At 42.7% G+C, this 27,424-nt stretch overlaps 1 protein-coding gene across 2 annotated transcripts in view; it reads right to left on the bottom strand.

The window, feature by feature from the left end:
* The window catches only part of LOC138285691 (gamma-crystallin A-like), a 62,850-nt gene that overhangs the window by 5,630 nt on the left and 29,796 nt on the right, over positions 1 to 27,424 (bottom strand). The window contains exon 3 of one of the 2 annotated variants that reach the window (XM_069225957.1): positions 21,559 to 26,742. The exons of the other annotated variant lie outside the window; for it this stretch is intronic. Within the exon in view, the coding sequence (XP_069082058.1) occupies positions 26,656 to 26,742 (87 nt within the window). The 3' untranslated portion in view covers positions 21,559 to 26,655. Of the gene's footprint in view, positions 1 to 21,558; positions 26,743 to 27,424 lie in introns of those variants that run through there. 2 annotated transcript variants of the gene reach the window in all.

Raw genomic sequence — 27,424 nt, 5'->3', positions numbered from 1 at the left:
GCAGCACTTCTGCATCACGTGACAAATTGGGACCCTGCCGGGGGCAGCAAACTTAAGCTACCTTATTCCCTAGCAGCAGGGGAAGCCACAGCAGCCATACGTTTGCTCCAGGAGATGTATAAATTGCCAGGAGCACTTTCCCAGTGTTAGATGCTCCCGGGCACATGCTCAGTCAAAGACAGGTCAAAGAACGGGCCCGTTTTGGCCCATCAATAGCCAGAAGAGGCTGAGCCTGTCTGTTTTAGGGAACACCATGATAGATGTCTCTTTGAACCTCTCCCAGTCCAGCTTTAAGGTAGGACAGTGATTGTGGGTGAAATATGAGGTAAAGGAAAGCTGCCAATTCCAGCAATCTGAGCAATGGCCAGCCCTCTTCAAAGTCGTCTAATACCAACTACTTGTCCACTGTAATGGGGTGATTTCCTCTGAACTTGATCAAGTAGAGCAAAGGATTGATGCGGTACAGAAGTAGGTCCACTGACCCCCTTTGGAGCCAGAAGTGATTATTATTACTAAGGGTGCAATACCTTCGGTACTCATTTCAAACAACCAAGGATTTGTGTAGGCCACGGAGGGGGTAGCTCATTCATCTGGTGAAGTGCCTCTCTCCCCTTGGTCATCACTGATTTCAGATGAGCAGTTGGCCAGGGTAGAGTCTTCTTTGTTAGTAAACCCTCTTGCAAAAAAAAAAAAAAGAAGGGTGTAAGGAATAGACCACCAGTAAAGTCAGATCAAGGTAGGCCCAGAGTGTGCCCAATGGAGGCCTCGAAATCAATGACTGAGGGCACAAATCCAGCAAAACAAAATGATACCCTTGTGAGTGAAAATGATACCCTTGTGAGCGAGCTGCTGAAGAGTTTATATCCAAAACTGAGGCCACAATTAATGACTTTTGTAAAACATTTGAATTTAAGCTATCATCGTTAATTAAGAAGGAACTGGAACACCTGACCAACCAATCTCCTCCCTCAGTCCATGAGACCCGGAATATTGGTGTAAGCACAAAGTCAATACAGTCAGTGGGCCTTTCCACTACAAGTCCTTTACCGCTGCCTGACCACTGTAAAACTGGAGCAGGTCCTCAGGAGTTCACCTCCCGCTATGGTCAGAGAAATGTTCAACATAGATGAAAGGCACATTTAAAGCATAAGTTTACCGCCACTGGCTCTGGCCTCGAACCCACAAGAGAACCTGAAAAGCTCGATCCAAGGTGTCCATTAACGACCACCTGACTGTACTCCCTATGTAATCATTTTACAAAATGTTCCTCCACTAGGTTTGAGGGTACTTGAAGATGAAGAAACCCTGAAATGAAAGAATGCACACTGTTGGCAGAACAAATCAGGTTTCCCTGTGGATTTGAACAATAAGATTATTTATACTTGGAGGGTGGGCTGGTTTGGCCGTTCTCCTAAAGCCTCAAATGGAGATTGTGTAGTAGTTAATTTCTAGAGACCTAGAGCTTGTTCAGACTTTGCTACAGCGTTTACAGTACCTGCCCAAAAACATGAGGGAATGCGTGCGCTCCCACTTGGCAGAGTCCGTTTTGGTCCCAAAGTCTGTAAACATTCAGAGAGTTCACACAACACCCTCCACAGATGCAGCAACAGTTTAATGTTCCTATGAGTTTACGCTGTGACCCAATAAGTGACCTTGACATGATAGATTAACTAGCGTCAATGGGGGTCACATTTTTGCAAACAGGGGATCGGGGGTCTTTCATTGATTTGTCCGCAGCAGGGCATACAGCTTAGTCTGGTGGGTTCCTGATGACACCAAATGAAGTGATAGACCCATAAAGCATAAGGGCTTAAGCGTGATCTCAGGAACACAACCGGCACCTTTGCGAAGATAGATAACCCAGATTGGTTAGGGTTTTTGACTACCATCAATATTATTTGCTGCCAAGAATTTTGGGGAACAGAGTCATTCCATATAGACAGGAATAGTTCCTTGATATGGCCGGCCCTTCCATCTCCTGCTAGAAGAACAAAGGGAGGGCTTTCCACCTTTGTGTCCATTCAGCTTACAAGTACCCATTTCACACTTGTAGGGTCCCCCACCCTTTTTACTGGTAACCCTGTTTGCCTTTCCTATGGAGCCTGATATCCTTATAAATAATCTTTACGATAATATCTTTAATTAATGAAAGAGTGTGTAACATAATAGATGAGTTGGATTGTTTTCTGGAGGACTCGTAAGGTTGTGGTATGATGGACAGGGGATTTCAATATTTCCTTATGCCACTTTACTGGGAAACAATTTTGTGGCTTTTTAGGGAAGGATGAAGATCAGTCACATTTTAGGCACAGTACTTGGGGAAGCACTGAACGCTCTTATATTTAAATATGACCGACCTAATGTTTGTTGGAGCTATAATGTATAGTGCACAAAATGATGTCCCTACTTTTGTATGCAATTCTGGTAGTATAAGTAATTTTATCTTGATTTCCATTGAGTCTCTTATTAAAGCCACCCTTACTATCCGAACCTGTGAGAGATGCTAGGCATCTATAAAAAAAGGCATTAGAGGGAAGGAAACATGAGATTAGGAGCAGAGCCTGGGAAGACCTGACAGTTGCAGCAAATGTTTGAGGTAGCTCTAAATTCTGGGCAGTTGTTAATCATTCATTCTTTACAGACGTAAAAGCCCCGAAGGTTGAATGCTTGATTAAGGTGGAACAGTGGGTGTCTCATATCACAAAAAACATCAATAAGGAAATGAGTTATCACATAGTACAGGTGTTTTCAAAAGTGCAAATGAGGTGGTCGAGAAAACCTGGAATTCTATGCTTTCTATAGAACTGATCAAAGTTGTTTTGGGCATGAAGAAAAGCGACCCAGGGAAAGCACCAGGACATGATGGGGTCCCTGATAACTTGTATAAATCTAATGTGCATTTTTGGCCCAGTTGTTAGCTAATGTATTGAGAAGTGCTGTTGAGGGCCCTATACCAGCTTCATGGAGGACTTCTACTATTGTCCCTATTTTTATAAAAAGGAGACAGAGCCTCGCCTACCCGATCCCTCTACTAGACTCTAGATATTAGCAAAGTGGAGCAATCTTTGAATCCCTGTCTTATTGCAGGGCAGTATGTCATGACAAAAAAGGATACTTTCCAATTGGCATTTATAGATTTAACAAGTGCCTTTAATTTGGTAACTCAGGCAAAGCTATGGCTAATAATAGACAGTATGGAGTGGAAACCGAACTGTTTTGTCTTATGAAGTGCCTCCACCTTGATCTAATAGTGAAAATCCGCTATGGCCCATATGGCGAGGAGACCACACATATTAGTTCCTTACAGGCCGTGAGGCAGAGGTGCATTTTAGCCCCCTCTTATTTTCTTCTTTATAAAAATGGGGTCAGTAAGCACCAGTAAAGGAAAGGATATGTGCAGGAAAGGATAGGCCAAACGTGGAGAACCAATACATACCCATTCTGTTGCATGCTGGTGACGTGATTTTAAAGCCCAACAATTCAAATGACTTACAGATGTTTTTAGACTCGTTTTTGTTTTATATGTAATCTTTATACTTAAAAGTAAATTTCACCAAACATATATTATGGTATGCAGGAGACCAAATATGAATACAAAGCTCTTCACAATAGGAGGTATACGCCTGGAGAAGGTGAAACAATTTAATTATTTAGGTATCCCATTTATCTCACCCCTTTGTTGGAATGCACTCCTTTCTGTAAGAGCGAAGCAATTTGGAAGGAACACGGAGGCAATTTTTAGATTTGTCCGGAAACTAAAGCATAAACCTGTCAAAGAGATGCTTAACTTATATGAAAGCAAAAGCATTTCAGCTGGGTTATACAGTCCAGGCTTATGGAGCTATTGTAATGCAGGATCCCGTCTTTGGTTAGAAAATGTTTTCGCCTGCAGACTACTGATGGTCAAGAGCGGTTCGCGGGGCATGGAGGGGGTGGGATGGTGCGTGGGGGCGAAGTGTGGGGATGAACATTCAAATAAATTAAATTTAAAAAAAAAACACTTACCTCAATCCACGCCGCTCCTCTCCTCTGTCTCGCTGCAGACGCTCAGGATTGGCTGGGATCGCCCAGCCAGGGCACTCCCAGGCAGACTGGGAGCCTGTGCAGGCTCTCTCCAGCCCAGCATCTGTGTTGCTGGGCTGGAGAGAGCCTACTGTGCATGAGTGTTTGGCCGGCCGGAGACGGCCTGCCAAACATACATGCGCAGTGAGTGGGAGTGCTGTGCACTCCCCTCACTGCTCCTCTCCCCGTGGCCCTGCCCCTTTAAAAGAAAGGATAATAAACAAAGTTTATTATCCTTTCTTTTAAAGGTTTTGCAGCTGCTGCTGCTGGCGGGGACAGAGGGGGATGAGGCTCCTCCGCCCTAATGGAGAAGCCGCCCCTGCTGGTACTCCTGAGGAATAAGACATATCATATATTGAGGATCAATTAGGGTTGGTCCTATTTCTGATTAAGTATTAAATGTGACATGTCTAACCAGTGGAACCCACAATTATACTGGTCACCAAGTTTGTTTTGTTGACGCGTGTGTGCAAATATCTAGATGCAAGAATGTCAGTTTTTGATGTCCAATATGTGCTGGAGAAATCAGAGTGAATGAAATCATATAATGGTTTTGTGAATTGTGCATATTCTTGTATGTGTGTTCTACCAACGTTGAGAAAACCTAACAATGGTTGTAGTTTTCAAATGATGTTTGGAGGTTGTAAGTTAGCAGATTTCTCTAAGAAGTGCAGTGCAAGGCTTTTGCCTTCATTTGATAATTTGTATCCTAAAATAGAACACTAAGAAAAGCTATTTTTGTTTTCTTGAAATTAAATTTATAGCCATACTCAGCAGATCCCAAGACAATGTGATCTACTCTGGCTAAGTTTGTGCTTAAGTCATCATCTGTGAGGTATATATCATCAACATTCTGTGTCAAGATCATGTAGAATTGATCTTACCCAGGCATCAGGACTGTTCCTATACCCTTGAAGGAGTCAACAAAAGCACTTTTGGCTTTCTAAAGTGCTGAACGAGGTTAGATACCTGCTTTCAGGCACTATAATTTTACAGAAAATGCTGTTGGACATATCCTACGTTGTTTTATATTTTTTATGGACAATATTGTTCATTAAAGCTGTACTATGTGAATTTTGTATCACAAATGTGCATATATGACTGTAAATATCTGTAGTCTTAGACAATGCAGTAGGAATTATCTGGTTTAGCTACTGGAAGCAAAGGGCTATTCATAATACATACACAGGGTTCGATCACTTCCTGGTACTCCAGTTGTGAGAAAATTTCCATCACAGGAGCTTTTGCTTAATTTTTTATTGGGTATTGTGGTTGCACTTGTGGGTTGGACCTTATGGGTATAATGTGATAAAGAGAATCCTTTTCCTAGCTGACATGATTGCGGTACAATGCCAGGGCTTGTTCAGGAGCCCATTCAACGGCATACACTTATTTAACTTCTTCGGGAACAAGAGCAGAAAAAGACAGTAGTATTACCTCTTCTCTTTATGGTACTGTTCTAACAAACTCCAGCGGCCAAATCAACCTCATCCAAGAGAATCATAACTAAGTGTTACATTTTCACAAAATATTTTTTAATAGAGCACATTATGTCACCCTCAATTTGAAAAAGTTAATTTCTACAGTCTGTCAGGAGGGCTTACTTGCTGATCTGGAATTTCAACGTCAATTAAGTCATTATTTACTTTCGCATTCAGAAACTCTTGAAGATTCTGACAAACTATTGCGACCTCTGCTGCTCTGTTAGCGATGTCACTGCCCACATCTTGTTCTGAAGGAGTGTTCTCATTATGTATGGCATATTTAGCTAAAATACCTGCTACTTTCTTCTTTTTGAATTGGAGTTTTTGCTGTGGAAGTTTCTTCCTTTTTTATGATGATGTCAGATAAGCATTGTGAGTCTTTTTCGGTTTCACATACTATTTTTGTGTGCTCTCTCCTTCCCCCAATCATTTATCCAATGTGTCCTGAAAGGAATGAGAAGGATGTGTATCAGTGTACTGATCGCTACCAGGCTGTTTAATTGTATCCTTGTTGCATAGAGTATAACATTCATCAGAGGACACGAGTTGCGATGATCTATCTTGTGATTTTACATTTTCTTTATTTTCCAGTATGTCCCAGTGTTTTTTAGAAAACCCCAGTGCTTGTTTAGTATTGGCCGTTTCAGAAACTGTGGCTTATTTGGTCTGGCTCACAATTTATTTTGACGTATAGACGTATAGATGTCTGCAATAAGTTTTGGTAGTGTGCACTGCTCGTCTGCACCTGCAACCTGTGCAAGACGTTGGCACATTGGTAGCATTGCTTCTTCTCCTTTAATATTATTATTTAATATAATTGAGGAGACAGTAGCAAACGTGCCAATTAATTTCATCCCCAAATCCTGGGCAGGGGCTGCCCCATATGAATTTTGAATCTGCTTTAGCACTTCCGGAAAAACAGCAAGTGATGGGGTACCCATGTTTTCTGATATATGTTGCAGCAAAGACTGTACCCCAAGTGGTGCAGTCATCAATAGGTGGGAACATTCCAAGTGGTATTCACATTGTGAGATTTCTATATTTGCCCTGGTGTCTTGTGTGGTGAAACACTGCCTAAAGCTGGTTTATTTTTTGTGCAATACTGAACAGAATCTCCTCCCATCTGGTGGGTATGTTACCTACAAGTGCAGTAATAGTTACTAGATTAATTGCAGGCACAGCTTACAGTGGCTGCACCACTTGAACAGCCCTTGCTAAGGCAGTTGTTAATGGATGCATAGTAAATTGTTTTAAATGTCTATATGGTCTAACTAGACCTAAGTAAAGAGTACATAAATCACCTGCATTTAGCGGTGCTAAGCTTGAATAACAGCTAGCATTGGCCATGTTGCCCCATCATTGCTGAAGGGACCCAGTCTAATGTTTTGTAATACATGTGAAAGGGCACTTTGGAACCACATTTGATGTTCCTGATATGTTAATGCTATTTCTAAATCATTATAAGCACTGTAATGGCCTGGCATGGCAGATTCAATGTATGTGTGAAATGTCTGTGCGTTAGCATCAACAGCAGGAAAAGTGACCCATGAGTAAAATACTTCAGTTTCATAAGCTTTATAAGCTTCATCTATTTTATATGCCTCAACCATTAATGTAACATCTCCACCCCCCAACAGGTAGCTCATGTAATGTTAAATGTGCGGTAACAGAATGTCTGCAGTTAGCAGGATTATAATTAATGTGCACCATTTTACGGAATGGATTTAGGGAGGAAAGCACTAGTGCGGGGTACCCTTTTAAATGTTCAAGCTTGAACAAATTACAGACCAAAAACAGGTGCTTCCTATAATGATGAGGAGGATTAATCCCTAACACAATAGAAGTCTCCATTTTAAAGGTGAATGGGGAACCATGGGCACACACAAGTACTAAGGAAAAGACCAGTTAAATAAGTACCTGACCTATTAATTTGGTATTGCCATGGTATGGTTTCGCACAAAAGGTAGGGCTGCGAATTAGGAAAACAGAACTTCGGGGTGTAGGGAGTGAGTCTGTCTACACAATCAGGAAATGCGGGCCCAATTCCTAGCAAGCTCACAGTGCTTCACCTGAACCCCTAACATTCCAAGGGTAACAGATGATGTTGTCAACCTTGAACATAACCCCTCTGATTCTCAAGGAAATCGGGAAAACAGGTCTTACCCTTTTGTTGTTTACTCCTTTATTCAAGAAGGATACAAATGAGGTTTTCAAACATTTAATCAAATTCTTGCATAGAGAGATTGATCTGCGATTATAAGCCAGATGACACAGAGCTTTGTAACCAGCATTACCAAAATTGGTAAACAGAATAAATGATCTATCCATGGCAATCTTATTTCCATATATTCCTAATCAAATCCACCCAGTGTTAATGGCGCAGCTCTTATACAATGATATGTCTGGCTTTCAGAAGCTGTCTCCAAATGGACAATGCAAGCACTAGGATATCTTGTTCTATGTTCCTAGCCTCAAAAAGAGTGTACAGATTGTATGGCGAGAACGACTGAATAGAAATAAACAGCATATACAGCGTATTCTCAGTACATTATTGTGCAAACATAAAAACATGTCAAATATCATTGCTAAAACATGTAAAATGTGAAACTAAAATGGAGAACCAAGATGGGCCCAAGAAGGCCTCACAACATTGTCACAAATCAAAATATTGCATTCTAGGCCATGAGACTTTTACCTACACGCTCTAAAAGATTGATGTGGTCATGGTCATCATGCAGGTAGGCCTAATTTGTAAGTAAAATGCACACATCATCAGAAGAATCCTGCCACATGCATCAGCTTGTGATGGGTCCGTCCATTTTGTCCTGTCTTTTGATTTTTATTAAGGTTTATAGAGGGCATTGCTGCCCCAACTGGAGTGTCCTAGTATGGGAGCCAACTAAATTTAAAAGACCAGAGACACCACTCAGAAGAGGCATGTTTTGAGCTGTTTTTTTAAGATAGTTTTGGAAGTGATCAATCTGGTGCTCAACGGGACAGAATTCCATGGTGTAGACTCCTGGAATGAGAAGGAATGTCCTCCCTGACTAGAGACTTTACAGGGAGGGGCTGCGACAAGGCGGTGGTTTGTAGAGAGAGGATTGTGTATGGGAAGGTAGGCATGAGTGAGCTGTTGTATGTAAAAATCCCTTTTTCACAAAAGGTCCGATGCACATATCAAAGAGACTTTAAACTAGCAATTGTGGTCACTGTCAACCAGTGGAGAGTGTTCAACTGAGATCAAATGACAATGAAAGATGTTTATAAATAGTTGTGCAGCTGCATTACGGATGACACAAAACTGGTGAATAAGCATTTGAGACAGACCAAGAAGAGGATGTTCCCATAGTCCAGACGAGAGGCGATAAGGTCCTGAACCAGAACTTGCAACTGGTCATGGCAAGAAGAGGGAACATTTTTCTTAAGGTGCTCAGAGGCCAAAATACCAAGTAGTAAGGATTTTTTGATGTGAATGCTGTAGGATAGTTTGTAATCTACCCAGACATCTAGTTTTTGAACCACTAGTCTATGTGTGAGGTGGGCCGAGGTACCAGGACAGCAGTTTTGAGAACATAGTGTGGGTTGGTTGCTGACTAGCAAAACCCCTGTCTTGCCTTCATTGAGTTTAGGCAACCAAAGCTCAGCCAGCTCACTACAGCAGTCAGGCAGTTTTTAAGTTGACCAGATGAGTGGTCAGGGTGATCAGACAGAGATACAATGTGCTGAGTGTCATCCTCATAAGCAACTATAGTGTGGTTGAACGAGTGAATGATGGAGGCGAGAGGAAGTAGATAGCAAAAGATTAAGGGTGTTCTGACGCTCTAGTTCTATTCCTCTTGGCTTTGGTTGTCCTGGTCCTAGCCCTCCTCATCATGCTCCTCTTCATCCTCTTTGTACCACTAGTCCTCATAATCCCTCTAGTTCTTCAGACCTTGTTCTTCCAGGTCCTGTTGGTTTTGGACCCCTTCTCCGTCTTGTCCTGGTTCCCATAGTCCTTATCTACCTGGCTCTGGTTGTCTTGGACCCCTTGGTGCTGATGTTCCTAATTCTGGGCCTTCTAACCGAACTTCCCTCGGTCCTGAGCCCCTTAATTTTCTCCTCATCATAGTCCTCCCAGTACTTTTCTCCTGTGCCAAATGGCCCTGGTCCTCCAGTCCTATGCCTGCTTGTCCTGTTTCTTCTAGGACATTTCCCCTTGGCCATCCTAATCCCCTGGGCCCTGGTCCTTTTAGTCCAAGTCCACATGGTCCTTCTGACTCTAGCCCTATTACCAGCTCTGTTCCTCCATCGTGGCCTGCTTCCCTGGTTTTACTCTTTTCCTCCTTATCCACTCAGACTACCTTCCCTATCTTGCTCCAGATTCCCACACCTAGCCAGGTAGAGATTCCAAGTGTGTCACCTTTTTGACAAAGCTAATTGGACTCCATAGAGATGCACCTAAAGTTTCCCAGTACAGAGCACCATTACTTTCAGGCCTGCTCCTCTCATAGGCCAGCATTGGGAATTTCGTAATATACTTTTGAGCTGTAATTCCTGATTAGAAAAGAGTAGCTGCATCATGTATCAAATCATTGGAATGGCAATGATAAATCCTCTTTACTGGTAAAGTTGGATTTATTCTTACTATTTTAGAAATGTCACTTTTAAAAAATGAGCATTTCTAAACTCTCACTGCGCTGTGTGCCTGACAGCCTTTCTCAAATACACGTCTGGTCTAGGCTGGGTGACAGCTACATTAGTGAATTCCCCCCAAACAGCCACAACACAGGACACCCAACTGCATCTGCATTCATCTGCATACTGATAGATCTTTATGGGCACTTATATTTTAAACGGTAGTGGCCTCTGCCCCACACAAAGGGCTGATTCCCCCCACTTCAAGGGTACTTTGGGGTACAAATACTGGGGTTTTGACTCCCCTGAAATCAGTACACTACTGGACCTGGAAAAAACTCTGCTGTGCCTTAATGTTCTGAGGGACTGCATTCCAGCTTTGCTGAGCTGCCCTCTGCCTGCTGACCTCTGCCGTGCTAGAGGACCATGGATTATGACCCAGAGGAACTCCAAAGGCTTGCTGGCTCGCGCCTGCTCTCCCTGATGTCTCAGGGTCATCATAGACCTCGCCCTACCCAGATCTGCATTACTGGAATTGTGGCGCTGTCCGATTGCTGCGGGTTTAGTGTGCTGTGATTTACCGCCACAAGGTCTCATGGTTTTCCTATTCTTGATTCATCATTTTTTACTGTTTTTAAAGTAAATTCTTGAAGTTGTCGGTAGTACATTGATTCAAAAGAGAAAACATAATTTGACCTGTTTAACAATAAATAATTTCTTCTCTATTCAGTTGAAATAAGATCTTACTTCTTCATCACTGTGGGAGTTTACGCTTATACTCCCTCCTTATGGACCATAGTTATGTATTTTTGTTTGTTACTGGGGTCCACGGGTTACAGGGTATTTGCCCTGTTGTGATTCCTGGCCTTACAAGTGGACTGCCTGAGTCCGGCTTGACTCTGCTGGAATGAGTTTCTGATTTCCAACCGGTGCGTTCAGGTCCTGGATCACTGATGTAACATGAGCTGAGCTCCTCAAAGAACAAAAGGAGGAATCCTGGAGTATTGGGCTCCTTGAAACCACAAACATGCTTATTTATGCAAAGATCATGCTGACCACTAACATGAAGCTTCGATTAACCCAACTTTTTCGTGCTCCAGCAACCAAGTTGACCATCCATGGGAAACTCCAGTAAAAGTTGTTCTTGACACCCAACAAAACCTTTGAGGTAAAGTGGCGACCAACCGGGATGCCCAGCCTGCTCTTTGCGTTACACCGATGACCAACTGTGACTCTCTCCCTAATCCACGCAGCCTAGACTGTGAATGGAACTCTTCTCCGTATACTTTAGAAGGTAACTTTTTCAGCAGGACTACCCTGGTCCCTGTACCTGGCCCGCTCTCCATCGCAGTTGGCCTGAACTTGTGACTTTCACCCAGTCTTGCATGGCCTACTTTGTACTTTTAAGCACTATACTCACTGTAACTTTTTAGAATTGCATATTTTCCGTTCTACTGATTGGATTTTGTTGATGTGGTGTCACATAATTTAGTACATTTTACAGTATTTTTCTAAATTGGTGAGAGATTTTTCATTTTTTCACAGTCACCATCTTGCCATTGCCAACAATCCTTTTTTTAGTGATGATCATAGTAAAAGCCTGTGTCACTATATAAAGATATCCTTCAAGCTATCATGTAGCCCGTTAATTAATAAATAACTTCCGCTATGTAGCCAGTTGCTGGACAAATACTGAAGATTTCAGCTACGTATTCCCCCACGAAACTAAATAGCAGATATTCTGCACCACTTGCCTCCAGCTGGACAATAGCAGAGATTTGGTACACATTGTCCAGCAGCCAGCTGAAAAGCCAGTTCCAAAATGTAAATCCCCTGCTGTTGCTCCATTTTACAGATATGCATCTTACGCTACTTTAAACCAGAAAATATTGACCTTAAAAGTGAATGAGTCACTTTTGGGTAAATCTTTTCTCAGTTAAGGACTGCCTGTGTGAGCCCTCATGGATTGTCTGGAAGCTTTTGAAGAGAAGATTCACACCAGCATGACATAAGATTGTTTGCAACCCACATACCCTCTGCTCACCAATAACAATTTGAAGTCATTAAGGTGGGTGTGGGCACACATATGTAGCAAGACCCAGAGAGAAATAGCTGGACAACACTTCAAGGATTAAATTAATCGACATTGGTAACAACTGTGACCAAGAGTGAAAGGGAATCAATCATTATTTCTAGTGGGGATATGAGCCACAGCACAAGGTTTTTGTATGTCACATTCTGAACTGAGTTAATTCAAGGTGCTCTCAAATATGATGGTCAAGGAAAAAGAGTGAAAAGAGGCAAAGTGATTCAACTAACATCACTCAGTTCAGTTGAGCACTGAAGCTGGGATTTTAACCTCAGGTTTCCTTGTGACATGGCGCAGTGTAGCCACTGAATTAATATTGTGTTATTTATCCCATTTTCGCCCCAAAGATCAGTGTTCTTGTTCAATTCTATTTGTAGCCAAATAGTACAATATGCAAATGTTAAATCATTGAGACACAACAGGTCTATAAAAAATACAAACTTAATGTTAGGCAGAAGAGTACTCGGATGTTAATTTATTTGCTTTCCTTTGATTTCAGAAACTGGCTGTAGCTGCTCAAATCCTCAGTGAAGGCAATGAAGCATATTAGTCGCACAAAGAAGTGTTAGAGATCAAAAAGAGCTGTCTTTCTGCCTATTGACACTCTTAAATAAGACTCATGGATGTGCAGAGCTTGACTGCATTCATACATATACTGCATATGACCTGCAAAAGCTGAATTTTACGTTAGTGCTTAACTGTATTAGCTTAGCACTTTTTGGGCCATTTCACATAAAGTGAGCAGTGAAAATGATAAATTGATACCTGTGTCTGGCACATTTGTGTGCTGCTGGTGTCATAAGTAATTAAAGACCTAAAGCAGCGGTAGTTTACTAACTTTTACAATATTAAAAGGTTTTTTGTCACTGGAACTTTAATGGAGAAGCAGATGATGTGAAGACAGCAAAGTTCTCTGTTTCATCTGTGAAGGTTTGATTTTGGGTTTCTGAATAATAGATGTAGTATAGCCACCTGTACTAAATCATGATTGTGTAACTCTGAACCTTTGCCTTTTTAAATCAATAGAGGATCCGAAACAACTGTCTGTTAGAAATGGGGTCTATGGTTGGCAGTCAGGTTACCCCCTGTCCAAGCAAGGACTCTAGCTCTAGTCAGGGTAAGTCACATACAATCCAAATTATCCTGTGCCCACCCTCTGGTAGCTTGGCACTGAGCAGTCAGGCTTAACTTAGAAGGCAATGTGTAAAGTATTTGTGCAATAAATCATCCAATAACACAGCAGAACACCACAAAAATACACCACACAGTGTTTAGAAAAATATACAATATTTATCTGATAAAATATAGGTAAAAATGATCAAGATAAAATAAGTATACGTTGAAATATCACTGTAAAAATTATATAAATTGTCTTTAGTCTTTTAAAAAGCAACAAGGTTCTCTTGCAAGCACAAAGTACCTGCTTTGCGTTTAAATTCTCCACAAGGGACCACAGAGGAGGAGATGCGTGGAAAATGGGAAGGTGTGCGTTGATTTTTCCTGCGCACGCAGACAATGCGTCATTGAGTTTTCATGCAGGGCAGGCTTTGCGTAAATTTCTGACACATAGACTGGGATCCTCTTCGGGTTTTGGGGTTTTCGGACACCCCGGAGACGATGCGTCGAAATCCTGATCATGCAGGACGAAGTCACAGGGGCTGCGTCGAGTGGGCAATGCATGGAAATTCTGGTTTGGCTTTGCACCAATCCAGAGGGCCGTGCATCAAATTTCCAGTCACAACTCTTACCCTGCGTCGATCTTCTCATTGCAAAGTCACGCTACATCGTTCTGGTTTGGCGTGCGGTGATTTCCTCACCGGGATGGAGGCTGTGTGTCGTTTCTTGCATGCTGTGTGTCGAATTTTCACCACACAAGGAGTTCTTTTGCAGGAATGAAGTCTTTTTGGTCCTGAGACTTCAGGGAACAGGAGGCAAGCTCTATCCAACCCTTGGAGAGCACTTCTCAGCACAGCCAGAGAGCAGCAAGGCAGCAGGGCAACAGGAAGGCAGCAGTCCTTGTCAGAAAAGCAGCCCCAGTGAGTCCTTTGGGCAGCCAGGTAGTTCGTCTTGGCAGGTCTGGTTCAGGGATTCTTCACCAGCAGGTTTCTTGTCCAGAAGTGTCTGTGAGGTAGAGTGTCTACCCCATGAAGTTTCTAAAGTCTGTGGTGTTTTGGGTCCTCTTCTTATACCTATTTTGGCCTTTGAAGTAGGCTTACTTCAAAGAAAAGTCTCACTTGATTGTGAAATTCTGCCTTGCCCAGGCAAGGCCTCAGACACACACCAAGGGGTTGGAGTCTGCATTGGGTGTGGGCAGGCACAGCCCTTTCAGGTGACCACTCCTCCCCTCCGTCCTAGCACAGATGGCTCCTCAGAATATGCAGGCTACACGCCATCCCCCTTTTTGTCACTGTCTGGAGAGAGGTGCAAACAGCCCAACTGTCAAACTAACCCAGACAGGGAATCCACAAACAGGCAGAGTCACAAAAATGGTTCAAGCAAGAAAATGCCCACTTTCTAAAAGTGGCATTTTCTAACACACAATCTCAAAACCAATTTGACTAAAAGATGTATTTTTAAATTGTGAGTTCAGAGGTCCCAAATTCCACATGTCTATCTACTCTCAAAGGGAAGTTACACTTTAATCATGTTTAAAGGCAGCCCCCATGTTAACCTATGAGAGAGATAGGCCTTGCAACAGTGAAAACCAAATTTGGCAGTATTTCACTGTCAGGACATATAAAGCACATAAGTATATGTCCTACCTTAACCATACACTGCACCCTGCCCATGGGGATACCTAGGGCCCACCTAGGGGTGTCTTACATGTAGGAAAAGGGAAGGGTTAGGCCTTGAAAGTGAAGACACTTGCCAAGTCGAATTTACAGTTTAAAACTGCACACACAGACACTGCAGTGGCAGGTCTGAGACATGGTTACAGGGCTACTTATGTGGGTGTCACAACCAGTGCTGCAGGCCCACTAGTAGCATTTGATTTACAGACCCTGGGCACCTCTAGTGAACTTTACTAGGGACTTACTATTAAATCAAATATGCCAATTATGGGTAAACCAATCAAGAGTACAGTTTAAACAGAGAGCATATGCACTTTAGCACTGGGTAACAATGGTAAAGTGCTCAGAGTTCTAAAGCCAACAAAAACAGGTCAGGAAAAATAGGAGGAAGGAGGCAAAAAGTTTGGGGATGACCCTGCAAAAAGGGCCAGGTCCAACAACTAGAAAGCTAGAATTGCTGTAAGAGATAACGGGAAGTACAGAAAATAAATTGAGTACGTCATATAAGCGCTTTCTGTTGTGCTCCTTGTGATTCTGTGTTTGGTTGACTAGAGACAGATAGGATGTGGCTGCACCAAGATTTGCTGGCCATAGACAAATATAGCAAAATTATGGCCAAAACTCAGGAAATATAAGGACATTTTTAGCAATTTAATTTAGGGAAATAGATTAGAATATACAGCTATGAATAGTCAATGTTGTGTGTTTTATTCTTCGCTTGATATTTCTAAAAAATTTACACACACAACAGAGTCATACTAGGAATCAAAGCGACCTTTATTGTATCCTCAAATCAGTTACAGTGATGCCTCAGTTTGCATCCATGATTCGTCTGATAGACCCAACCTTGGCATGTGTTGAACCCCAGTCGGTGAACCTCTTGTATTCACCAGGTTTCAGGTAGTACTGATGCCCTCGATAGTTGGGCTCCTCATAAAAGAGCCAATGCCCCTCCAGCACTTGACATGAGTGGATGTCACAAGTGTGGAAATCTTCACGGATGTTGGGGCAGTTTTCTGTGAAATCCCTTGTTTGGCCTTTCAAGTCCTCTTTTTCAAACACTTTTATTTTTGGGTTTACTTTATGCTGGAGTATAAAACCGATAATAAAATAGAAAAGTTAATTTCAGACGTATTTATGTGGTATTTACTATTTTGTTCCAACCCCCTTTTTAAAAATGTTTTCCAAAAAAAAAGACAAGCAGACAGTACCTTTTGAAGTGAAGTGAGTTTCAGTATCATAGGCCATGTACTATTTCAATGATTAGTCACAGTGTAAAGTCGTTATTTGGAGCATCTACACAAGCTCATGCACATTTACTGCAGAAGGGATCACTCCCATAGTGGCCCCCAAGCAATTCAGCAGTAGATGTAGCACATTTTGGAGAAACATTTGGGCACTCAGCATTTTAACTTCACCCATTGTCTTACCAGCAACCAGTGAGGTTTCACTAGCGCTTGTAAGAACATTCAAACTTCATAGTTTTCAAGATCAATCTTGCAGCAGCACACTGAAGGAGGTGTAATTTGCTAAGTGATCTAGCTGTTAAGTCTCAATAGATGGCAGTACAGCAATCCAGTCTGGATAACATGAATGTCTTAATAATTAGCATTTTCGTTGAAATGAAAATGACAAATATTGTATTTTAGCAATTGAAGTTGCAAGAAACAAGAGTGCACAGGAGAATTTATCTTATCATTCAGAGATAGCTTAGACTCCACTTTGATTCCCAGATTCTTCACTCATTTTATATATGTGGGCCTTTGTCCTATTGTAAAAGGCCACAAATTCAGGTTTCATTCTGACATCTGGTGAAAGGGAAGAAAGGTTTTGGATTTTACCACCATTTAACAAAAGATGGTTCACTGTCATCCAATGTTGAATCGTGGACATGTACTTGTTAAAAGTAGCAGCTTTAACACTAGGGTCCCTGTTAGAAATTGGCTTTCTGGTTGGCAGAGGTATGCACCCAGTCCAAGCAGGAACCACAATCTTAGTCAGGGTAAGTCACAAGCACACTCTAAATTAACCTGTGTTCGCCCTTGGTAGCTTGGCACAGAGCAGTCAGGCTTAACTTAAGAGGCAATGTGTTCAATATTTGTGCAACCATTCAAACAGTAAAATATTTACAGCACCACAAAGAAATAGATCTTAATTTAATGAACAAAACAAGACCAAAATAACAAATATCCAATAAGTAGAAGTTAAGATATTAATTTTTAAAGAATAAACTTAGTTGTAGTGCTTAAAAGCATAAAGCATCAACCAGGGCTATTTGGTCGCACTAGATCGGGTCAAATTTAAAAAGTCAGGCCAACCGCGATTGAGTGCAGGTCAGATACGGGCACCAGCCTTAGCCCATTAAAACAGTAACTTGGTTCGGAGTTGTGTCGATGTCAAGAACGAGATGCAAGGAGCAAAGGAGGCGATACTTTAGCAACAATCCCGAAGATGTAAGCGATGAGTTGACTCTAAGCAGTGCAAATTCAAATTTGTATTAGGAATGGAGGTGATGAGACATACAGTTGGCAATGCTGTGTTCTAGATCCTCACAACAGCAGTGATGCGCCGGTGATTCAGTATCCTCGATCCTCGCACCAACGGCAATGCATTGACGTTGATGGAGATGCCCTGATTTAGAGCTGTGCTACGCTATCAATGCATAGAAATTGGACTGGAGCAGCACTTTATATCCACTCCCAAAGGCTCAGGATTGAATTGGCACCACTTGTCAGGGCAGGACTCATGGATGGCAGAGTCCAGGTGCTATAGGTAATGATGTGGAAGTCTTTTGTGTCACTGAGACTTCAGAAGAACATAAGGCAATCTAGCAAGCCATTGAAGTCACGCTGGTTCTGGGTTCAAGTGTTGTGGGTCCTGTCCTTCTCACCCAGGCAAGGCGGGCAGCAGGCAGCTAGTCAGCACAGCAAGCAGCAGTCAAGCAGAGTAGCAGTAGAACCAAAGCAGACCTTTCTCTTGGCTCAGTGTACTGAGTTGGTATGGTCAGAAGCCTAGTTCTTATACCCAGTGGTGCCTTTGAAATGGTCCTTTCCTCCATTATGCAGGCTGCGGCCAGCTCCTCCCTCCCATCCTGCTCAGGATGGTCCATCAGAATGTTAACGGCCATCAGTCACAACTAAGTTCCATGTGTGTGGCTGTCTAGAGGGAATGTACAAAGCCCAGCTGTGAAACCACCCCGCATGTGTATTGGACACAGGCTGCAGGCATAAAGGTCTAAGAGCAGGAAAATTCCAACTTTCTAAAAGTGGCATTTTCAAAATTATAACAATAAATTTGACTTTACCATTTAAATTACAGGAGATTAATCTCTATAGTTCCATATGTACTAAACATGACAGGTCTACCCTTTCCCAATCAGGAAATACAGCTTAGAAAATGTAATAAGGAATCCCCAATGCTATCTCGTGAGGGGATAGACCTCACAGTAGTGAAAAACTAATCAACTTAAAGGTATATATCCTGCCTTTATTTACATAGCACCCTGCCCTATGGCTACTTAGGGACTACCTTAGGTTTCTTATATGTAATAAGAGGGGAGTTTAAGGCTTGGGAACGGGCTTTAAATGCAAGTCGATAGGGCAGTGTAACACTGCTGCCAGACTGCAATGGCAGGCCTGAGATGTTTTAAAGTGCTACTTAAGTTGGTGGCCCAAGCAGTGCTGCAGGCTCACTAGTAGCATTTAAATTGCAGGCCCTGGGCACTCATAGTGCACTCTACTCAAGACCTATAAGTAAACTAAATATGCCAATTGGGTATATGGTAACCAAACCATGCTTTAGGAAGCAAGCACAAGCACTCCATCAATGCTGAATAGAATTTGTGTTCCATTAGCACATACATCAGTTCTGAAAGGCTGAATGATTTAATTAGTTGTGCAAGTGAAGTCACTGGCCCCTGAGGGACACCACATAATATATTTTTCTTTTATGAGACAAAGGATCTGAGTTCCACTTGAATTTCACTATTACTCAGAAACCTCTGGAACTAACTCCAGGCCATCCTGATTATCCATAGTTCATTCAGCTGATTCAATAATTCCTGATGGTCTATGGTCTCAAATGCAATCAAGTGATCACATAAAAATCAGTGTTTGTGGAATATCCTTGTCAGATAGCTGGCAAAGGTCATCAGGGATAGCTGTCACTACATGTTTTAAGCTACATCTTGAATGAAAGCCCATCTGCATATAATGGAATATGTTTTGGGCTTCTACAAACTGGTGAGTCAATTAAAAACTACCTTTGTAAGCAGTTTTCACCAAGTAAAGTAACATAAGATTGGTCTAAAATTTCTAGAGCATTATAGTTCAGTGATAGCTTCTTAATCAAAGGAATGATTTGGTCTTTATTTTTTAAAATCACCTTGAACAATTGCAGTACTCAAAGAAGCATTAATAGCCTGAACAAAGTGAAGACTTACAATTAGCACTTCTTGGTGCAATTTTATATAATATAATTTTCAAAAGGTTTACTCCATAGGATTTACTCTCACTATTTTTCATTGTCTAATAGTTTCAGATGGAAAAGCCTTGCAGTCCTTTCCTCCATTATGCAATATGAACAATTGGGAGTGCTCCTTGGCCTGATTATTGCAAACTGAGTGAGAAATAAATATATTTATTTTGTCCACCAAAAAATTAATGAATTGTTTGCACCTAGTCCTAGATTGTTCATCCTGGGCTTTTTTTCAACTCTTTCACTGCCTGGAACAGTGGTCGGGAGCAAAGGAACAACTTCCAAATGATGTTCGCCGGATCAGTCAATCTCATCTGTAGTATTTCGAGGTTACTGTAAATATCTTCCACTATTTCTTTTACATTGCAGTTGAGAATTACAGCTATTTCACCCCTTCGCTCCCAAATTCTATTTGCTGAAATGATTTTAACATCGGTCATTCAGAAATGTCACAGTCTCCTCCTCGAGCCATGTTTCCAAAATATATGGCATATTCAATGCAATTGCCCGCTCCAATGTGTCCTTAGTTAGGCCCGCTCTTGGTTGGATCAATGCACAGAATTCAGCTGCCGAATCAGTAGTCAAATCGTTACAGATCATGTCCTTGTAATTAGGGCAACACTGTGGTTCACAGGTCGCGGACCTGTCGCGGACTGGCAGACAAGGACGTGGCAGACATGGACCTGCCTTTGGTACTCAGCAGAGTGTGCGCTACGCATGCCCGCTGCGCAAACACGCCAGTGTACGACTTAAATAGGGACACAGCACGCAACTACACTCCTCCCAAAATAGCATCACTCTGGGTACCCAGCTGGAAGCATTAAAGCGAGAGCCGTGAACTGAAAGTCAGGTCTGAATGGTAAAAGCCTGGCTCCCGCCACAGCTTTCCGATTGCGCCTTGGCTCTGCTCTACTTAAGTTCTATTGTGGTTTTAAAAAGCTTAGAAGTTCATTTGTAGTTCTCTTTACATAAAGTGCCTTTAAAATAGTTTCTCAGCAGTTAAAAAAAGAAACTTCCGCTGTGTAAATTGAATGCTGGGATTCTCCCCTCTTCATACAAGTCTACACTTACCCAACATAAACCTGCCATCTATTCAGATGTACTCACCTTGCTGAATAATTTATGGGAGCGTGGTAGTAATCACAGCTTAATCGTTGCCATAACCATGCATGTTCTTTAGAACTCTCCTTATTGGCCATTTCAATACTGATAACATTAATACATTCACGTGGGGGACCATGCTCTTGATTAGGTGTTTCCTGCAGCCACTTCGGTAGATAGTGCAGCTGGGATCCTAGACAACATTTGCAATCTGATCGGGAAAGCCTGTTTAAGCTCCAATTGGAGTTTAAGGCTACAATTTCAAATATGGAGCAGCGGCCAGCCCATAGTTCGGTGGTCAACATGCAATCGAGTTTCCGAAAAATTGGCTAGGGCAGCAAGGACAGCACACCATGAAATACATATACCCATCTTTTAGCATTTTTACCAGTGGCATGTGGCCTATTAAGGTCAAAGGGATATTCATACAGAGAGAGACTGATTAATTTATTCATTGCATTATCTCGTTCACATTGAAGCTACACTTTAGTATCTACTCATAAAAGTTACATCAAAGAAAAAACAGTGGAATAAGAGGGGTTGAGTACATCTCCTTAATGACAATTACACCATGAATTGTCACTGGATATCAGTTCTTAATCACTTGTATTGGTACACTTATGACTTACAGAGCCTATAATGGTCTTCTCGCGTAGGCTCTCATTATTCTAATGAGACTACTGGATTTGAGTGGCAGAATCGCCTGCGGTGTGGGGGACTGAGTCTAACCCACTACAGGTGCGCATGTTGGCCCAATCCGAGTCTTGCTCTGGCTAACTAGCAGTGCCTCATCTCTACCCAAGAGCAGGGATGATTGGGCAGTCGAGCGCATGACACAATTGACTCCTCCGGGAAATCGTGGTCACTCAGGTCACATCCGTTTCTCTCATTTACTGAAGTCTCACATATACAAGGACAATCAGAGGCAGTATATGTTTCAATAAAGGTTTAATGAAGCAACTGCATCTTAGATAATAAAGCATGTACTGCAATAACCAGGAGGATGAAGCATGACAGGATTAAAATTGTGACAAGGAGAGTGAAGCATAAAAATAACGCTATCATATTTCTAATAGTCATTAATATAATTCCTACCTAGGCTATATTAGAGCACAGCAAGTTAAACTCTAGTTCTGCCTTCAGGTTACCCTGGGAAGACATCATCCCTCATACGTGAGCAAGAGGCCTGAAGTCTGCATAAGCAGCTGTAGCAAAGCGTTCAGCAATCAGCATACAGTTGTGGTCATCTGGCTGGAATCTCCCTCTAACGTGTATGGGACAGAGAAGTGTTTTTATAATAAAACAGATGATATTCTGGGAAAATGTCCTTATGTAAGGATGTGTATGTTTCAATGAATACCAGAAGCAAAGCGTTACCACGTTTACCGGCAACCTATCTTACTGCAACCTTGAGAAAAGCACATGTCTTGTTTAAAAACGCAGTGCTGGCCTAGGCAAAGAACAGCTAAATAGAGAGAAATAAAACAAGACCGAAATGTGGCTATTGTTAAAATAATAAACAAAGCTGAATAAAATATATCTAGCTTAAAGTGCACAACAGCTGGCCTTGTGTGCTAAAATATCGTAGATGGAGCTATAACTAAAATGGCTACACAACACCCTCCCCTTGCCGGTTCAAAGGTGGTTCAAAGCCTAATTATATATAATAGCTACTAAAATTCAACCTAAGATATATATAGATATAAGAATGTCAATAATGACAAGTTAAAAGACACTTGAGCATATATAAAAGGGGAATTTAAAACTGTTAATTTGTGGCGTAAAAAGGGCGATTTTCAAGAGTCAGAGTCATTTTGGAAGTAGCCAATCGAATCGCATAATTGAAGACAGGGAATCTTCGACTTCAGCAGGTGGTAAAGTAGGAAGTTCATCGCCAAGGAAAACCAAGGAGAAATTGTGTCCCAAAACCTGGGCGTCAGCCAAGGCAGCAGCATTCCGTGGTGTGCCCAATTATGAGTTCAACCTGCATCCCCCATGAAGGGCAAATCATAAGCAGCTTCCCGTAGCAAACGCACCCTCAATGTGCATGTCTCGCAATGAGCCGTCAGTGAGAACATCAACAGATCAGTGCCCAATGAAAGCAAGCACTGTCTAGCAGGCAAACTTTCAGTGCATGTTCGAACAAGCACCAGAGGCACCGAAACAAGGGCTGCACACATTGCAAAATTGGTCTGAATGACAGAGACCAGTCACACTCCATTTGCTCCAGGAGTGTTGCTCCGAAGTACAGCATCATGCATTTACGACACAGCTATGCTGGTGGGAGCGCTTTCATTACTCCTTGTTGCGGCAGGACAGCCATTGCACAGAAAAAGTAGCAATAGCAAGTTGCCACCTATTAAAGCCAAAGTTATCGGAAATCCCTCAAAAATACTGGAGAATATTGAGTGGATGGCTGATGGTGTTAAACCGAATATAGCGGAGAAGGTGTGAACAAAACCAGAACCAACAGCCTTAAAGAAATTTGCGATTCCCGTAGTACTGGGCGCATTAAATATCTGTCCCACGAGCTTTAGAAAGTGTCTCGGAAAGTTATTACTTAAAAGGGACTGTATCTCTGCTGATGACCTTGCCACCTGAAGTGCGTAGGTCTCACATGCAGATGTGAGCGCCACATGGTTTTGGAACAATAAAGCATTGAGGGGGTCATTCCGACCCTGGCGGTAAAACCCGCCAGGGCCGTGAACGACGGAAAGCACCGCCAACAGGCTGGCGGTGCTTTCCTGCCCATTCTGACTGCGGCGGTAAAGCCGTGGTCAGAAAAGGGGATCCGGTGGTTTCCCGACGGATTTCCCCTGGCTGGGCTGAACCTCCATGGCGGCGCTGGATTCCGACCCCCTTCCCGCCAGCCTGTTTCTGGCGGTTTTTACCAGCAGGAACAGGATGGCGGGAACGGGTGTCGTGGGGCCCCCGGAGGCCCCTGCACTGCCCATGCCACTGGCATGGGCAGTGCAGGGGCCCCCTAACAGGGCCCCAGCATGATTTTCACTGTCTGCATAGCAGACAGTGAAAATCGCGACAGGTGCAACTGCACCCGTCGCACCCCTGCAACACCGCCGGCTCCATTCGGAGCCGGCTTCTGTGTTGCAGGGCCTTTCCCGCTGGGCCGGCGGGCGCTCCCTTGGCGGGCGCCCGCCAGCCCAGCAGGAAAGTCTGAATGGCCTCCGCGGTCTTTTGACCGCGGAGCCGCCCGCCAAACTTGAAATGACCCCCTGAGTCTGCTCAACTTGTCAAAATTCACATTTGAAGTAGCAATATGGGGCCAAATCTCAGCTACTTCCATCTGTCGTGTTGGAGTAAAAAGTACATTCCTGCAGCATGTAACAATCTGAGAGACCGAAACAACATAAACTGTTCCGGCTCGCATCCCACAACAGTTTCCACTATTGAGGAGAACATAGCTGCCATTTGAAAGCACCTAGAATGCAGGTCTAATCAAGGGGGCTGGAACTCCCTTCAGATAAGCCACATTTGCTGCGGGAGCGTTACATGCCCCGTGCAAGGACAGCTGTTTACAAACCATTGAATGGCTGACAGAAGTCTCACATTCACTGCCACTAAGAAAGACCTCTTTCATGCCACTGAGACATTTGTACGAGAAGAGCAGCTCCCACGCCTCATGGATGTAACTATCTCTCAGCATTTCATATCTGCCTACTGGAATGTGTTTTAAACAGGACGTTAATTGAAGTGTTGAAATAGGCAGATTAATGACCCCGTGTATTAACCACTCAGCAGATGGTATTTCAGCCACAGTAAAAGGCAACTTTTTAAACTTTTCGATGTTTAACATGACATGTTGCTTCTTTCTTAGCCATTAGTTGTTGTTTTCACGTTAAATTAAATGTGGAAAATATATCCCTTGTGCTAACATGTTGCCAGGGAAAGCGACCTGCCTTCAATGTTTGAAGTGTCCAACCCAACTGCATAATGGACCTTAATTGACTCTGTCCATGGTGTAAAGAAGACATATCACTTTGTATTATGTCTATTGCCGAAGAGACAATGTTGTTTAAGGTGTATATCGAGTTGGGCAGGGTATTTATCCCATTATCTACATCAGCTAATGCCTTCTGTAAGTTTTCCTGGTCTATTTGCCTTAACCGGGCAGCGGCTTCTTGTTGGGAAAGCTTCCAAATTTCATTATAGAGTGCGTATAAGAAGCGCTTTCTGCATTGTTTTCTGAGTCCTGTAAGTCAGTGTTATTAGACAGGAGACTGAGGTGTTCCCTAACAGCATCCAGTGAGGAACTCTTTAACCATTGCTGGCATAGTTTCCCTACACTGTGTGTTGTTACTATACCCACATGTTTGAATGACATACGCGAGGGTCCGGCCTACTTGTTCTAAAACCCCGTGGAGTTTATAAAACATTTATGATACCCATTGGTATGTATTGGCCAAAATAACCACCTGCCAGGACGTGACAGTGAAGCATTATACGTGCCATTCTGGACCCATTCATCAAGCTGATCTTCTGTTACATTTATATACTTTTGCCATTTGTAAAGATTTTCAGGGGTAGGAATACTGGGCGCATTCAAATCCTTAATTTTTGCTCAGTGCAAAACAACTAGTTTGTTATACAGTTTCATTTAAAAATATCATTTGAACAGGTATCAGGCATGCTCTAAATAAAGCTTCCTTCCCCCTTATTTGCCAATTTCTAGTTCCTCACACACTTTTTAAGTCAATCAACTTCAGCCAATATTCATAGCTTTCTATAGCCAACGGGTAACAAAGAAATAAATTAATTTCGTATCTGTCAATAATATGTGTACATTTTCCATTGATGGCAATTTAAAACAATAGGACTCAGCATTTTTACCATTGTGCCCAGAAAAATATGCAAACTTTTCAGAATGTGTTTTAGAACTCCCTTGTGGTGGAGTTGGACAATGTTCCCATTGTGTATAATTAAAAATAGTCTTTGGGGTACTTGCTCTGTGAATGAAATGGTGCCCATAATAATTATAGCAAAACATATCACCATAATTCTCTTTAGATTGATAAACATCTTCACTCTCAAATACATTGAAATACTGCTATTCAGGCATAGTAGAATCAACAGTTTTCACATCCCAGTCATCAGAAACAACTCTGGGTATTATTACATTGTTCATTGAAAGTTTAAACACATATGGTACTTGAATGACCTCTGTCGGGCCGTAGATATCAAATGTAACTTTATCGCAAATGATCCCATCAGGAATTGGTATAGCAGAAATGTTCATGAAAGACAAGTCTCCACGGACCTTGTGAGAAGAAAAATTGGGTTTTAGGACCTCATCCACCAGTTCAACTGTTGATCTTTCAGGAAGAAAATGACCATGTATTAATAGAAAGAATGTTATGACAAAGCCAATCCAAAGGAGGAAAGCTAGTACAGTTGAGGAAAGCCACAGATAGTTAATTGGGAAAATAAAGTAATTTGTTTTAAGGCAGTTTATCTGCTCACGTGTTTTTGGCAGTTCAGATGTAGAAGAGGCAAATGAGTCCAAAAAAGTGTCATTGGCGTTGGCAAATTATACAGAAGCAGTTTGTGCAAAAGCTGAAGCCGTATTTGTAGAAGGAGAACTGGTAGGGGTCTCCCATGGTGGTTCATAGTAAATGACGCCATCCGTCTGTGTTGAAGTTGTGTCAAATCAGTACTTTCAGTATTATTTGTTGTAACAGATGTTAGTGGAACTAATGTAAGATCATTTTCTACTCTCCCAAAGCTCAAAGAGGTGTCAGCATTGCTGCTCAAAACTTGTAGAGGGACCCCTTGACCAGTAGTGAGAGGGATTCATGAACTACTGGCTGCTCCTCTTGGTCTGCTGTGCAGTATCGGCCACATGGTGTAACTTGACATTTTCGATAGATACAAAGCGATTTTCTTCAGCACCAGCCAACGGTGGTAGAATGACAATTCTGGAACCATGTATTCCCAAGACTGGGACTGGTACACGATAAGAAGGACCAAACTCCTTTTTCACAGCAACTTTTTCACGTACTAGATCACCAACTTTAGGAATCTAGCCGGTAGAGGTTACTGGTACATCCTTAATTCCTGTGGAGGCAGCACTGGCAGAAGCATTGTCATCACAGAGCTGTTGTAATTCCTGCAAGACAGTGACACATTCATTTATGTCAAAAAGTGTTTCTTCCACCTCCACGCCAGGACCATCAAGATCTGGAACATACATTCAAGTTTCGAACAGGTACTCGTATGAAGTACGACCCCCCCAGGGACCTTCTAGGCAGATTGAGTGCTCTCTGGACTCCATACAGGTGGTTAAGCCAACTATGACCCGTACCTAAGACTCTGGCTGTTAAGGACTGCCTCAAATCACGGTTTTGTTGATCCACAACACTATGGGGGTCATTATGACCCTGGCGGAAGGCGGAGAACCGGTGGTAAGACCGCCAACAGGCTGGCGGTCTTACCTTGTGGAATTATGACCATGGTGGTTACCGCCATGGTCATCCGCCGGTTCTCTGTTCCGCCCACCAGGGCGGAGACGACCGCTGGGCTAGAGACCTGGGTCTCCAGCCGCCGGCCGTCACTAGACCGCTGGCGGTATTTGGACCCGGCTTACCGCCGTGGATTTCCAGAGGTTTGAACCGCCATGAAATCCATGGCGGTAAGCACTATCAGTGCCAGGAAATTTCTTCCCTGGCACTGATAGGGGTCTCCCCCACCCCCCACCTGACTCCCTTCCCTACCCCCCACCACCCCTGCCACCCCCCAAAGGTGGCAGGGCCCCCCCTCCCCACCCCGACCCCCAACATCACATCACCCAT

Source organism: Pleurodeles waltl, chromosome 3_1, assembly GCF_031143425.1.
Source record: "Pleurodeles waltl isolate 20211129_DDA chromosome 3_1, aPleWal1.hap1.20221129, whole genome shotgun sequence".
In the NCBI taxonomy this organism is placed as follows: Eukaryota; Metazoa; Chordata; class Amphibia; order Caudata; family Salamandridae; genus Pleurodeles; species Pleurodeles waltl.
Note: the sequence above shows the minus strand (reverse complement) of the source record. Positions and strands in the feature narration are given on the sequence as shown.